We start from the raw sequence: 14,304 nt of genomic DNA on the forward strand, positions 1-14,304 counted from the left end.
CTGAGCTGTGACACCTAGGACCCCTCCTATCCTGAGCAGTGACACCTAGGACCCCTCCTATGCTGAGCTGTGACACCTAGGACCCCTCCTATCCTGAGCAGTGACACCTAGGACCCCTCCTATGCTGAGCTGTGACACCTAGGACCCCTCCTATGCTGAGCTGTGACACCTAGGACCCCTCCTATCCTGAGCTGTGACACCTAGGACCCCCTCCTATGCTGAGCTGTGACACCTAGGACCCCTCCTATGCTGAGCTGTGACACCTAGGACCACCTCCTATCCTGAGCTGTGACACCTAGGACCCCTCCTATCCTGAGCTGTGACACCTAGGACCCCTCCTATCCTGAACTGTGACACCTAGGACCCCCACCTATGCTGAGCTGTGACACCTAGGACCCCCTCCTATGCTGAGCTGTGACACCTAGGACCCCTCCTATCCTGAGATGTGACACCTAGGACCCCCTCCTATGCTGAGCTGTGACACCTAGGACCCCTCCTATCCTGAGCTGTGACACCTAGGACCCCTCCTATCCTGAGCTGTGACACCTAGGACCCCTCCTATCCTGAACTGTGACACCTAGGACCCCTCCTATGCTGAGCTGTGACACCTAGGACCCCTCCTATCCTGAGCTGTGACACCTAGGACCCCTCCTATGCTGAGCTGTGACACCTAGGACCCCTCCTATGCTGAGCTGTGACACCTAGGACCCCTCCTATGCTGAGCTGTGACACCTAGGACCCCTCCTATCCTGAGCTGTGACACCTAGGACCCCTCCTATCCTGAGCTGTGACACCTAGGACCCCTCCTATCCTGAGCTGTGACACCTAGGACCCCTCCTATCCTGAGCTGTGACACCTAGGACCCCCTCCTATGCTGAGCTGTGACACCTAGGACCCCTCCTATCCTGAGCTGTGACACCTAGGACCCCTCCTATCCTGAGCTGTGACACCTAGGACCCCTCCTATCCTGAGCTGTGACACCCAGGACCCCTTCTATCCTGAGCTGTGACACCTAGGACCCCTCCTATCCTGAGCTGTGACACCTAGGACCCCTCCTATCCTGAGCTGTGACACCTAGGACCCCCTCCTATGCTGAGCTGTGACACCTAGGACCCCCTCCTATGCTGAGCTGTGACACCTAGGACCCCCTCCTATCCTGAGCTGTGACACCTAGGACCCCTCCTATGCTGAGCTGTGACACCTAGGACCCCTTCTATCCTGAGCTGTGACACCTAGGACCCCTCCTATCCTGAGCTGTGACACCTAGGACCCCTCCTATCCTGAGCTGTGACACCGAGGACCCCTCCTATGCTGAGCTGTGACACCTAGGACCACCTCCTATCCTGAGCTGTGACACCTAGGACCCCTCCTATCCTGAGCTGTGACACCTAGGACCCCTGCTCTCCTGAGCTGTGACACCTAGGACCCCTCCTATCCTGAGCTGTGACACCTAGGACCCCTCCTATCCTGAGCTGTGACACCTAGGACCCCTCCTATGCTGAGCTGTGACACCTAGGACCCCTCCTATCCTGAGCTGTGACACCTAGGACCCCCTCCTATGCTGAGCTGTGACACCTAGGACCCCTCCTATCCTGAGATGTGACACCTAGGACCCATAATTGAGGGTGGGCTACACTTTTGAGTTGTGCTGGACAGTCTTGTTCTATGGATGATCTACCTGGTGACTGCATCCATCTTTCTCCGGGTTTGGGGGTCCTGCAGGGGCAGTGGGCAGGGGTGACCCGCCTGTACTTTATGTCCCTCTTTTTCTTCTTTGCTCTAAGTATCTGATTTCTGTCTTTTTCCTCTGCAGGTGCCGTCTTTCTGAGAGAGATCCCCCAAAGATGAAACCAATAAAGAAAGCTGCAGGCCCAGGAAGCAGCAAAGCAACAAACTCCACCCGCAGCAAGAAACAGAAGAGAAAGCTGGAGGAAGGGAGGCAGGAGGAAGAGGCCACCGAGGAGGAGGCATCAGAGGGAGCTGCCGAGGAGCCCCCGCACCACCTGACATTTGTAGGTGCACGGAAGATGCAGGTGAAGGTGGAAGCTACAGCCACAGATCTAAGCGGGACCCGGGCCACAGAGCAGGAGCTGCCGTCACATAACCCGGAGCAGACCATGGAGGCCAAGACGCAGGCGGGAACATCACAGGTGTGCATGGAGACATCCAACAACGAGCAAGTGATAAGTAAAGGGGTGTACGAGCCGCCCCGCTGGGACATGCCCCTGAGCAGGAAGACTGCAACCTTCAAGTCCAAAGCACCCAAGAGAAAGTACGTGGAGGGCCAAGGGTCACAAGACGGCCAAGAAGATTCCTCTAGTAGCAGTGAGGGTCCTCCACCACCACCGGAGTGCATCCTGGAACAGTCAGCAACACCGGCCATAGAAACGGAGGACATCTGCCCCTCAGTGAGGTCTTCTAGTACAGACACGGCCAGCGAGCACTCTGGAGATCTAGAAGAGGAGCCTGAGAAGGTCCAGACAGAGCTGGAGCCACCAGCCGTGTCATGGCCAGAGATTGAAGTGCGAGGTCTACAACCCCAGAAGGTCCTGGCCAGGAAAGAGGATGCCTTCCATCTCTGCCAAGTAAAACAAGTCCGCCGGAACCAGGAGCTCGGAGTTCTGTTCCCAGGATCGCAGACCATAACATTCCTGAACATCATGCAGGAACCTGTTCTCCAAGACCAGATCCCGAATCCCGGGGAGGTAGAAGTGGGCTCTGCGGTTTGTGCCTGTGTGGGACCGGAGAGCACGACTTTCCGGGAAGGGACTGTTGTAGAAATTATTCAGAATCCGCTGTCTTATAAAGTGTGCTTTCAGCAGAGCCCGGGGAGAAGGGAGCGGGACTACGGCTGGGTCCCCCACAATAGTATCCGGCTCGTGCGCTTCCCCTGGTGTAAAGAGACCATACTGATGGTTCCCCGAGCGGCCACAGAAGAGAAGCCACAGCAAAGCCTGGGAAGATTCCCCACAACTCACTCCATCGAGCCACCGCCCGGCGGGTCAGCGGAGATGGCGGTGTCAGAACAGAAGCACCTGGAGGACGCTGAGGTCTCCACCATCAGCTTCAGCATGCCGGTCAGTGAGGAGAAGTTGTCCTCTGTACAGCACTGCATCCTCTCTCCACCCAAGTCCCCGGCGTATGGCATCATCGGGCGCCTGCCGGAGCAGCCGTCCCCGTTACTGAGCCCAGATGCAGGCAGCCGCAGCAGCTGCAGCAGCGTGTCCTTAGATAAGTGTAGTACGCCCGGATCCCGCTCCCGCACACCTCTAACTGCAGCACAACAGAAGTACAAGAAAGGAGACGTCGTCTGCACCCCCAACGGGATCCGGAAGAAGTTTAATGGGAAGCAGTGGAGGCGGCTGTGCTCCCGGGACGGCTGCATGAAGGAGTCGCAGCGCAGGGGCTACTGCTCCCGCCATCTGTCCATGAGGACAAAGGAGATGGAGGGCCTGTCCGAAGGACGGGGCGGCCGCGAGGGGAGCGCAGAGTTTGAGTGGGACGATACCTCGCGGGACAGTGAAGTCAGCAGCATCCGCACCGACTCGCGCCCCCGACTGGTGGCTCCCGCAGACCTCTCCCGATTTGACTTTGACGAGTGCGAAGCTGCAAATATGTTAGTGTCTCTGGGAAGTTCCCGCTCCGGAACGCCATCGTTCTCACCTGTCTCCAACCAGTCTCCATTCTCCCCGACGCCCTCCCCGTCACCATCACCTCTTTTCGGCTTCAGACCCGCCAATTTCAGTCCCATCAATGCCTCCCCTGTCATACAGCGAGCGGCTCGCAGCCGGCACGTCAGCGCCAGTACCCCCAAAGGGCAAGCTGTGCTGACCCCAGAGATGCTGCACCACTCCCACCACCGAGAGAGGCAGCCGGCCGGCATCCTGCCCTCATTCCAGACCAACCTCACCTTCACCGTGCCCATGAGCCCCAGCAAGAGGAAGCCAGACTCCCACCATGGCAGCACCAGCTCCGCTGCAGACTTCCAGAAGACCGATAGCATGGACTCGGGGGTGGACTCTGTCTCTCACACCCCAACCCCCTCTACACCTGCCGGATTTCGATCTGTGTCACCCGCCATCTCTTACCGATCCCAGCAGGCCTCCCCGTCTTTGCTCCTGTCGCCCCCTGCTGGCCTGACCTCTGACCCCAGCCCCACTGTCCGCAGGGTTCCAGCTGTGCAGAGAGACTCTCCTGTTATTGTCCGTAACCCGGATGTCCCGCTACCTTCAAAGTTTGTGGAAAAGCCTTCTGATGGGGGACCTCGTGCCATGGGGGGAGCAGTCACAGGAGGTGGGAGTCCCAGGCTGGTAAAAGTCTGCTCCAAGGAGCATCCATGTAAGACTCAGCTACAGATCCCAGTGCCCATCAACGCCACCCAGATCCAGAACATGGCACGCTCATCTGGGCAGAGCAGCACCGGAGAGTCGCCCCCTTGCACCTCGTCTGGGACCTCTGATCACCCTCCGGCTGTTTTCAGCGTCTCCTCACCATTCCAGCCTGTCGCCTTCCATCCATCCCCTGCCGCCCTGCTGCCAGTCATTGTCCCCAGTGACTACAGCAGCCACCCTGCACCCAAGAAGGAGATCATCATGGGACGGCCGGGCACAGGTAAGAGACGTCCTCAGACATGTTGGGGTAATAGTGGGGTCCTTGTCAGCCAAGTTATGTAATCTGCTCCTGGGGTTCATTGTCTTACACAGTATGTGCCCTCTGGGGTACGCAGTGTATTCCCTGTACCCCTCCTCCTTCTTGCCGGGGAGGGGGGGGGGGGTCACACATGCTCAGTCCATCCTCCCACAGTCAGGTCTCTGCATTGTGAACCTCTGCTAACTACAGGGTAGCCAATAGGGATAGTTCTCTCCAGCAGCCGGCAGAGGGAGGAGGAGTCTGATTCTCTGTAGAGTGCTCCCAGCAGCTGCCAGAGGGAGGAGGAGTCTGATTCTGTGTAGAGTGCTCCCAGCAGCTGCCAGAGGGAGGAGGAGACTGATCCTGTGTAGAGCAGCAGCAGCAGCAGCTGCCAGAGGAAGGAGGAGTCTGATTCTCTGTAGAGTGCCCCCAGCAGCTGCCAGAGGGAGGAGGAGTCTGATTCTCTGTAGAGTGATCCCAACAGCTGCCAGAGGGAGGAGGAGTCTGATTCTGTGTAGAGTGCTCCAAGCAGCTGCCAGAGGTAGGAGGAGACTGATTCTGTGTAGTGTGCTCCCAGCAGCTGCCAGAGGTAGGAGGAGTCTGATCCTGTGTAGAGTGCACCCGCAGCAGCTGCCCGAGGGAGGAGGAGTCTGATCCTCTGTAGAGTGATCCCAGCAGCTGCCAGAGGGAGGAGGAGTCTGATCCTGTGTAGAGTGCACCCGCAGCAGCTGCCCGAGGGAGGAGGAGTCTGACTCTGTGTAGTGTGCCTGCAGCAGCTGCCAGAGGGAGGAGGAGACTGATTCTGTGTAGTGTGCCCGCAGCAGCTGCCAGAGGGGATTAGGAGACTGATGATGTAAAGCAGGTTCCATTGAAAGACATATATATTGTAGGTAGGTATTTGACACTGTCTAAAAGCCTTGCCGTAGCGCAGGACTGTGGCACTGGGGAGGGTCGCACAAAAGGTAAGGTGATGAAAAATGGATAATTTTATTGATTTGATGTATTGTAGTATTACATAACACTTTTATTGTAACATTTTATGCTTTCTACATTATGGTTTTTGTTTCCCATTTTTTCCCTGTTTGATTTTGTGGGATTACATTGTGTCTGTGCCCCCGTTACGTGGCTGATACCTTCTCAGTGGCGCCCCCTGTGTTGTGGTTGGCGTTTCTCCCACTAAATCTTCTCTTCCCTCCAGTTTTGGGCTCGTGACCCTGAGCTGTGAATGTGACGAGGCTGGGAGTGAGATCTCACCCTGTAGAGGAGGTGTGGGTGCGGGCGCCATACGAGGAGCGTTACCCATCTATTTCTGTAGAGGGTGACACCGCCGCTGCAGGAGGGTACAGAGCTGAGGGGTGACATGTGTTCCCTAGAAAATCCACCGTACAAGGGAGTACAGGGAGCACCAGATGCTTACAATCCTGAGCGGTGGATGTGGGAGGGGCTACTGTGTGATTGACAGCAGGTGTGACCATCCAGACTGTTATGTATTGTCCCTGGGGAATTTGTAATCAGACCTCACACTGCTGTGCTCTGTGCTCCCTGCAGCCAGTGTTATATATTGTCCCTGGAGAGATGTGTAATCAGACCTCACACTGCTGTGCTCTGTGCTCTCTGCAGCCAGTGTTATGTATTGTCCCTGGAGAGATGTGTAATCAGACCTCACACTGCTGTGCTCTGTGCTCTCTGCAGCCAGTGTTATGTACTGTCCCTGGAGAGATGTGTAATCAGACCTCACACTGCTGTGCTCTGTGCTCTCTGCAGCTAGTGTTATGTATTGTCCCTGGAGAGATGTGTAATCAGACCTCACACTGCTGTGCTCTGTGCTCTCTGCAGCCAGTGTTATGTACTGTCCCTGGAGAGATGTGTAATCAGACCTCACACTGCTGTGCTCTGTGCTCTGTGCAGCCAGTGTTATGTATTGTCCCTGGAGAGATGTGTAATCAGACCTCACACTGCTGTGCTCTGTGCTCTGTGCAGCCAGTGTTATGTATTGTCCCTGGAGAGATGTGTAATCAGACCTCACACTGCTGTGCTCTGTGCTCTCTGCAGCCAGTGTTATGTATTGTCCCTGGAGAGATGTGTAATCAGACCTCACACTGCTGTGCTCTGTGCTCTCTGCAGCCAGTGTTATGTATTGTCCCTGGAGAGATGTGTAATCAGACCTCACACTGCTGTGCTCTGTGCTCTCTGCAGTCAGTGTTATGTACTGTCCCTGGAGAGATGTGTAATCAGACCTCACACTGCTGTGCTCTGTGCTCTCTGTAGCCAGTGTTATGTATTGTCCCTGGAGAGATGTGTAATCAGACCTCACACTGCTGTGCTCTGTGCTCTGTGCAGCCAGTGTTATGTATTGTCCCTGGAGAGATGTATAATCAGACCTCACACTGCTGTGCTCTGTGCTCTCTGCAGCCAGTGTTATGTATTGTCCCTGGAGAGATGTGTAATCAGACCTCACACTGCTGTGCTCTGTGCTCTCTGCAGCCAGCGTTATGTATTGTCCCTGGAGAGATGGGTAATCAGACCTCACACTGCTGTGCTCTGTGCTCTCTGCAGCCAGTGTTATGTATTGTCCCTGGAGAGATGTGTAGTCAGACCTCACACTGCTGTGCTCTGTGCTCTGTGCAGCCAGTGTTATGTATTGTCCCTGGAGAGATGTGTAATCAGTCCTCACACTGCTGTGCTCTGTGCTCTGTGCAGCCAGTGTTATGTATTGTCCCTGGAGAGATGTATAATCAGACCTCACACTGCTGTGCTCTGTGCTCTCTGCAGCCAGTGTTCTGTAATGTCCCTGGAGAGATGTGTAATCAGACCTCACACTGCTGTGCTCTGTGCTCTCTGCAGCCAGTGTTATGTATTGTCCCTGGAGAGATGTGTAATCAGACCTCACACTGCTGTGCTCTGTGCTCTCTGCAGCCAGTGTTATGTATTGTCCCTGGAGAGATGTGTAATCAGACCTCACACTGCTGTGCTCTGTGCTCTGTGCAGCCAGTGTTATGTATTGTCCCTGGAGAGATGTGTAATCAGACCTCACACTGCTGTGCTCTGTGCTCTCTGCAGCCAGTGTTATGTATTGTCCCTGGAGAGATGTGTAATCAGACCTCACACTGCTGTGCTCTGTGCTCTCTGCAGTCAGTGTTATGTACTGTCCCTGGAGAGATGTGTAATCAGACCTCACACTGCTGTGCTCTGTGCTCTCTGTAGCCAGTGTTATGTATTGTCCCTGGAGAGATGTGTAATCAGACCTCACACTGCTGTGCTCTGTGCTCTCTGCAGCCAGTGTTATGTATTGTCCCTGGAGAGATGTGTAATCAGACCTCACACTGCTGTGCTCTGTGCTCTGTGCAGCCAGTGTTATGTATTGTCCCTGGAGAGATGTGTAATCAGACCTCACACTGCTGTGCTCTGTGCTCTCTGCAGCCAGTGTTATGTATTGTCCCTGGAGAGATGTGTAATCAGACCTCACACTGCTGTGCTCTGTGCTCTCTGCAGTCAGTGTTATGTACTGTCCCTGGAGAGATGTGTAATCAGACCTCACACTGCTGTGCTCTGTGCTCTCTGTAGCCAGTGTTATGTATTGTCCCTGGAGAGATGTGTAATCAGACCTCACACTGCTGTGCTCTGTGCTCTCTGCAGCCAGTGTTATGTATTGTCCCTGGAGAGATGTGTAATCAGACCTCACACTGCTGTGCTCTGTGAACCTTGCAGCCATTGTTGGGTATTCTCTCCGCAGACATGTATAATTGTATCTTCGTGAATGTTGTTAGTAGCAGCAGGACTGTTATACATGGATATATAATTCACGAGAGTACTGCGGGCGTCTCCTCACACTGCTGTGCTCTGTGTTCAGAACTGCTCCGTAGTCCGTTCCTCTCCCCTGCTGTAGCTTTTAGGAAGGGTGAAGAGTAAAAGCAGTGAGAAGCTCATTGCACAGAGCTCAGAGCACAGCAGTGTAGGTGCGGCCAGAACATCCCATGGCACAGCCTAAGAGCCTGTCCTCATGCTGCACCTATGGATGTGACTTGGAAGCCTATATTCCTGTTATCACCCAGCTTTCCCGGGCTCCTGAATGGTGTCTCGCTGAGTTCTGCATTTACATTGAATCTAGTCACTTCTTTCAGGGGACCCGGTGGTTGTCATGACGAGCTGCGATCCGTAGATACGAAGGTTTGCTGGGAGTTGTAGTTGTCAGGACATACTGGGAATTGTAGTTTTGCAACATTGTTCTGGGGGCGGCGCAATGTTCCGGTGTGCCCCGGGCCGGCTCTCTGGATGGCGGCTTATTGCTCTGGTGTGCCCTGGGCCGGCTCTCTGGATGGCGGTTTATTGTTCCGGTGTGCCCCGGCTCCGTGTACCGCAGCTCGTGGTTCTGGTGTGCCCCGGCTCTCTGGATGGCGGCTCATGGTTCCGGTGTGCCCCGGCTCTCTGGATGGCGGCTCATGGTTCCGGTGTGCCCCGGCTCTCTGGATGGCGGCTCATGGTTGCGGTGTGCCCCGGCTCTCTGGATGGCGGCTCATGGTTCTGGTGTGCCCCGGCTCTCTGGATGGCGGCTCATGCTTCCGGTGTGCCCCGGCTCTCTGGATGGCGGCTTATTGCTCTGGTGTGCCCCGGCTCTCTGGATGGCGGCTCATGGTTCCGGTGTGCCCCGGCTCTCTGGATGGCAGCTCATGGTTCTGGTGTGCCCCCGGCTCTATGGATGGTGGCTCATGGTTCCGGTGTGCCCTGGCTCTGTGGATGGCGGCTCATGGTTCCGGTGTGCCCTGGCTCTGTGGATGGCAGCTCATGGTTCTGGTGTGCCCCGGCTCTCTGGATGGCGGCTCATGGTTCTGGTGTGCCCCGGCTCTCTGGATGGCAGCTCATGGTTCTGGTGTGCCCCCGGCTCTCTGGACGGTGGCTCATGGTTCCGGTGAGCCCCGGCTCTCTGGATGGCGGCTCATGGTTCCGGTGTGCCCCGGCTCTCTGGATGGCGGCTCATGGTTCCGGTGTGCCCCTGGCTCTCTGGATGGCAGCTCGTGGTTCTGGTGTGCCCCGGCTCTCTGGATGGCGGCTCATGGTTCCGGTGTGCCCCGGCTCTCTGGATGGCGGCTTATTGCTCTGGTGTGCCCCGGCTCTCTGGATGGCGGCTCATGGTTTCGGTGTGCCCCGGCTCTCTGGATGGCGGCTCGTGGTTCTGGTGTGCCCCTGGCCGGCTTTGTGGATGGCGGCTCATTGTCCGGTGAGCCCCGGCTCTCTGGATGGCGGCTCATGGTTCTGGTGTGCCCCTAGCCGGCTCTGTGGATGGCGGCTCATTGTCCGGTGAGCCCCGGCTCTCTGGATGGCGGCTCATGGTTCTGGTGTGCCCCTGGCCGGCTCTCTGGATGGCGGCTCATTGTCCGGTGAGCCCCGGCTCTCTGGATGGCGGCTCATGGTTCTGGTGTGCCCCTGGCCGGCTATGTGGATGGCGGCTTATTGTTCCGGTGTGCTCCTGCTCTGTGGATGGCGGCTCATGGTTCTGGTGTGCCCCGGACCGGCTCTGTGGATGGCGGCTCATTGTTCTGAAGTGCCCCGGCTCTCTGGATGGCGGCTTATTGTTCCGCTGTGCCCCGGCTCTGTGGATGGCGGCTCATTGTCCGGTGAGCCCCGGCTCTCTGGATGGCGGCTCATGGTTCTGGTGTGCCCCTGGCCGGCTCTGTGGATGGCGGCTTATTGTTCCGGTGTGCCCCGGCTCTCTGGATGGCGGCTCATGGTTCTGGTGTGCCCCTGGCCGGCTCTCTGGATGGCGGCTTATTGTTCCGGTGTGTCCCAGGCCGGCTCTCTGGATGGCGGCTTATTGTTCCGGTGTGCCCCTGGCCGGCTCTCTGGATGGCGGCTTATTGTTCCGGTGTGTCCCGGCTCTCTGGATGGCGGCTCATGGTTCTGGTGTGCCCCTGGCCGGCTCTCTGGATGGCGGCTTATTGTTCCGGTGTGTCCCAGGCCGGCTCTCTGGATGGCGGCTTATTGTTCCGGTGTGCCCCTGGCCGGCTCTCTGGATGGCGGCTCATGGTTCTGGTGTGCCCCTGGCCGGCTCTCTGGATGGCGGCTCGTTGTTATATGTGAGCTTATAATGCTCTTCTTTGAGCTCTGCCCCGTGGGTGTCTGTGCGGCAGAGCGGGGGTTAAGGGATCCATGTTGCCGTCATCACTAGCAAATCTGTTTCTCGGCAACAGGTAACTGGGGCGACTGTTTCCGAAAAAAGCTTGAAACGGAGGCGCCCCCTTCCGTCCTCCGCCCAGTAGGTTCCATTTTTACTCGTAGTATTAATGCAGGTGCCCAGAGGTCATTGCAGATGCATTTACATATTGACCCCGGGTCAGGGTCAGCGCCTGGTCGGGCACAAGGTCATTTTCTGGGCTCTTGTTTTGTCCATGTCCTCATCACCCGACTTTAGGAAGTTTCCTGCTAAGTATTTACAGGGGGACCCTCGGCTCTGACAGGCGGACCCTCGGCTCTGACAGGGGGACCCTCGGCTCTGACAGGGGGACCCTCGGCTCTGACAGGGGGACCCTCGGCTCTGACACTAGGGCTGTGTCCTAACACTGCTGTGTTCTGTGCTCCCTGCAGCCTGTGTTATATATTGTCCTTTGAAATAGGTGTAACTAAACCTCTGTGTATGTTGTTAGTAACAGCAGGACTGTGGAAATGGATTCATATTCCAGTCCGTGTTGGATATTGTCCCTGGAGAGATGTGTAATCAGACCTCACACTGCTGTGCTCTGTGCTCTCTGCAGCCAGTGTTATGTACTGTCTCTGGAGAGATGTGTAATTAGACCTCACACTGCTGTGCCCTGTGCTCTGTGCAGCCAGTGTTATGTATTGTCTCTGGAGAGATGTGTAATTAGACCTCACACTGCTGTGCTCTGTGCTCTCTGCAGCCAGTGTTATGTATTGTCCCTGGAGAGATGTGTAATCAGACCTCACACTGCTGTGCTCTGTGCTCTCTGCAGCCAGTGTTATGTATTGTCCCTGGAGAGATGTGTAATCAGACCTCACACTGCTGTGCTCTGTGCTCTCTGCAGCCAGTGTTATGTATTGTCCCTGGAGAGATGTGTAATCAGACCTCACACTGCTGTGCTCTGTGCTCTCTGCAGCCAGTGTTATGTATTGTCCCTGGAGAGATGTGTAATTAGACCTCACACTGCTGTGCTCTGTGCTCTCTGCAGCCAGTGTTATGTATTGTCCCTGGAGAGATGTGTAATCAGACCTCACACTGCTGTGCTCTGTGCTCTCTGCAGCCAGTGTTATGTACTGTCTCTGGAGAGATGTGTAATTAGACCTCACACTGCTGTGCCCTGTGCTCTGTGCAGCCAGTGTTATGTATTGTCTCTGGAGAGATGTGTAATTAGACCTCACACTGCTGTGCTCTGTGCTCTCTGCAGCCAGTGTTATGTATTGTCCCTGGAGAGATGTGTAATCAGACCTCACACTGCTGTGCTCTGTGCTCTCTGCAGCCAGTGTTATGTACTGTCTCTGGAGAGATGTGTAATTAGACCTCACACTGCTGTGCCCTGTGCTCTGTGCAGCCAGTGTTATGTATTGTCTCTGGAGAGATGTGTAATTAGACCTCACACTGCTGTGCTCTGTGCTCTCTGCAGCCAGTGTTATGTATTGTCCCTGGAGAGATGTGTAATCAGACCTCACACTGCTGTGCTCTGTGCTCTCTGCAGCCAGTGTTATGTATTGTCCCTGGAGAGATGTGTAATCAGACCTCACACTGCTGTGCTCTGTGCTCTCTGCAGCCAGTGTTATGTATTGTCCCTGGAGAGATGTGTAATCAGACCTCACACTGCTGTGCTCTGTGCTCTCTGCAGCCAGTGTTATGTATTGTCCCTGGAGAGATGTGTAATTAGACCTCACACTGCTGTGCTCTGTGCTCTCTGCAGCCAGTGTTATGTATTGTCCCTGGAGAGATGTGTAATCAGACCTCACACTGCTGTGCTCTGTGCTCTCTGCAGCCAGTGTTATGTATTGTCCCTGGAGAGATGTGTAATCAGACCTCACACTGCAGTGCTCTGTGCTCCCTGCAGCCAGTGTTATGTATTGTCCCTGGAGAGATGTGTAATCAGACCTCACACTGCTGTGCTCTGTGCTCTCTGCAGCCAGTGTTATGTATTGTCCCTGGAGAGATGTGTAATCAGTCCTCACACTGCTGTGCTCTGTGCTCTCTGCAGCCAGTGTTATGTATTGTCCATGGAGAGATACATAATCATACCTCACACTGCTGTGCTCTGTGCTCTCTGCAGCCAGTGTTATGTATTGTCCCTGGAGAGATGTGTAATCAGACCTCACACTGCTGTGCTCTGTGCTCTCTGCAGCCAGTGTTATGTATTGTCCCTGGAGAGATGTGTAATCAGTCCTCACACTGCTGTGCTCTGTGCTCTCTGCAGCCAGTGTTATGTACTGTCCATGGAGAGATGTGTAATCAGTCCTCACACTGCTGTGCTCTGTGCTCTCTGCAGCCAGTGTTATGTATTGTCCCTGGAGAGATGTGTAATCAGACCTCACACTGCTGTGCTCTGTGCTCTCTGCAGCCAGTGTTATGTATTGTCCCTGGAGAGATGTGTAATCAGACCTCACACTGCTGTGCTCTGTGCTCTCTGCACCCAGTGTTATGTATTGTCCCTGGAGAGATGTATAATCAGACCTCACACTGCTGTGCTCTGTGCTCTCTGCAGCCAGTGTTATGTATTGTCCCTGGAGAGATGTGTAATCAGACCTCACACTGCTGTGCTCTGTGCTCTCTGCAGCCAGTGTTATGTATTGTCCTGGAGAGATGTGTAATCAGACCTCACACTGCTGTGCTCTGTGCTCTCTGCAGCCAGTGTTATGTATTGTCCCTGGAGAGATGTGTAATCAGACCTCACACTGCTGTGATCTGTGCTCTCTGCAGCCAGTGTTATGTATTGTCCCTGGAGAGAAGTGTAATCAGACCTCACACTGCTGTGCTCTGTGCTCTCTGCAGCCAGTGTTATGTATTGTCCCTGGAGAGATGTGTAATCAGACCTCACACTGCTGTGCTCTGTGCTCTCTGCAGCCACTGTTATATATTGTCCCTGGAGAGATGTGTAATCAGACTTCACACTGCTGTGCTCTGTGCTCTCTGCAGCCAGTGTTATGTATTGTCCCTGGAGAGATGTGTAATCAGACCTCACACTGCTGTGCCCTGTGCTCTCTGCAGCCAGTGTTATGTATTGTCCCTGGAGAGATGTGTAATCAGACCTCACACTGCTGTGCTCTGTGCTCTCTGCAGCCAGTGTTATGTATTGTCCCTGGAGAGATGTGTAATCAGACCTCACACTGCTGTGCTCTGTGCTCTCTGCAGCCAGTGTTATGTATTGTCCCTGGAGAGATGTGTAATCAGACCTCACACTGCTGTGCTCTGTGCTCTCTGCAGCCAGTGTTATGTATTGTCCATGTAGAGACTTGTAACCATGCTTCACACCGCTGCCAGTAGCTGTAGCAGAGCCCCAGCAGGGGGAGACGTGCATCCTCAGCCTTGTATAACATTGATTGCTCTTCAGCAGAGCCCCAGCAGGGGGTGACGTGCATCCTCAGCCTTGTATAACATTGATTGCTCTTCAGCAGAGCCCCAGCAGGGGGAGACATGCATCCTCAGCCTTGTATAACATTGATTGCTCTTCAGCAGAGCCCCAGCAGGGG

The 14,304-nt window shown here is 55.1% G+C and overlaps 1 protein-coding gene across 8 annotated transcripts in view; it reads left to right on the plus strand.

The window, feature by feature from the left end:
- CIC (capicua transcriptional repressor) overlaps positions 1–14,304 on the plus strand; it is an 89,854-nt gene that overhangs the window by 14,285 nt on the left and 61,265 nt on the right. For all 8 annotated transcript variants that reach the window (XR_011848168.1, XR_011848169.1, XM_072113761.1 and 5 more), the window contains exon 2: positions 1,814–4,611. Coding sequence is in view for 6 of the 8 variants with exons in the window: in XM_072113761.1 (XP_071969862.1) it covers positions 1,845–4,611 (2,767 nt within the window). In the remaining 2 variants the exon portion in view is untranslated. The remainder of the gene's footprint in view (positions 1–1,813; positions 4,612–14,304) is intronic.

Source organism: Engystomops pustulosus, chromosome 6 (assembly GCF_040894005.1).
Source record: "Engystomops pustulosus chromosome 6, aEngPut4.maternal, whole genome shotgun sequence".
In the NCBI taxonomy this organism is placed as follows: domain Eukaryota; kingdom Metazoa; phylum Chordata; class Amphibia; order Anura; family Leptodactylidae; genus Engystomops; species Engystomops pustulosus.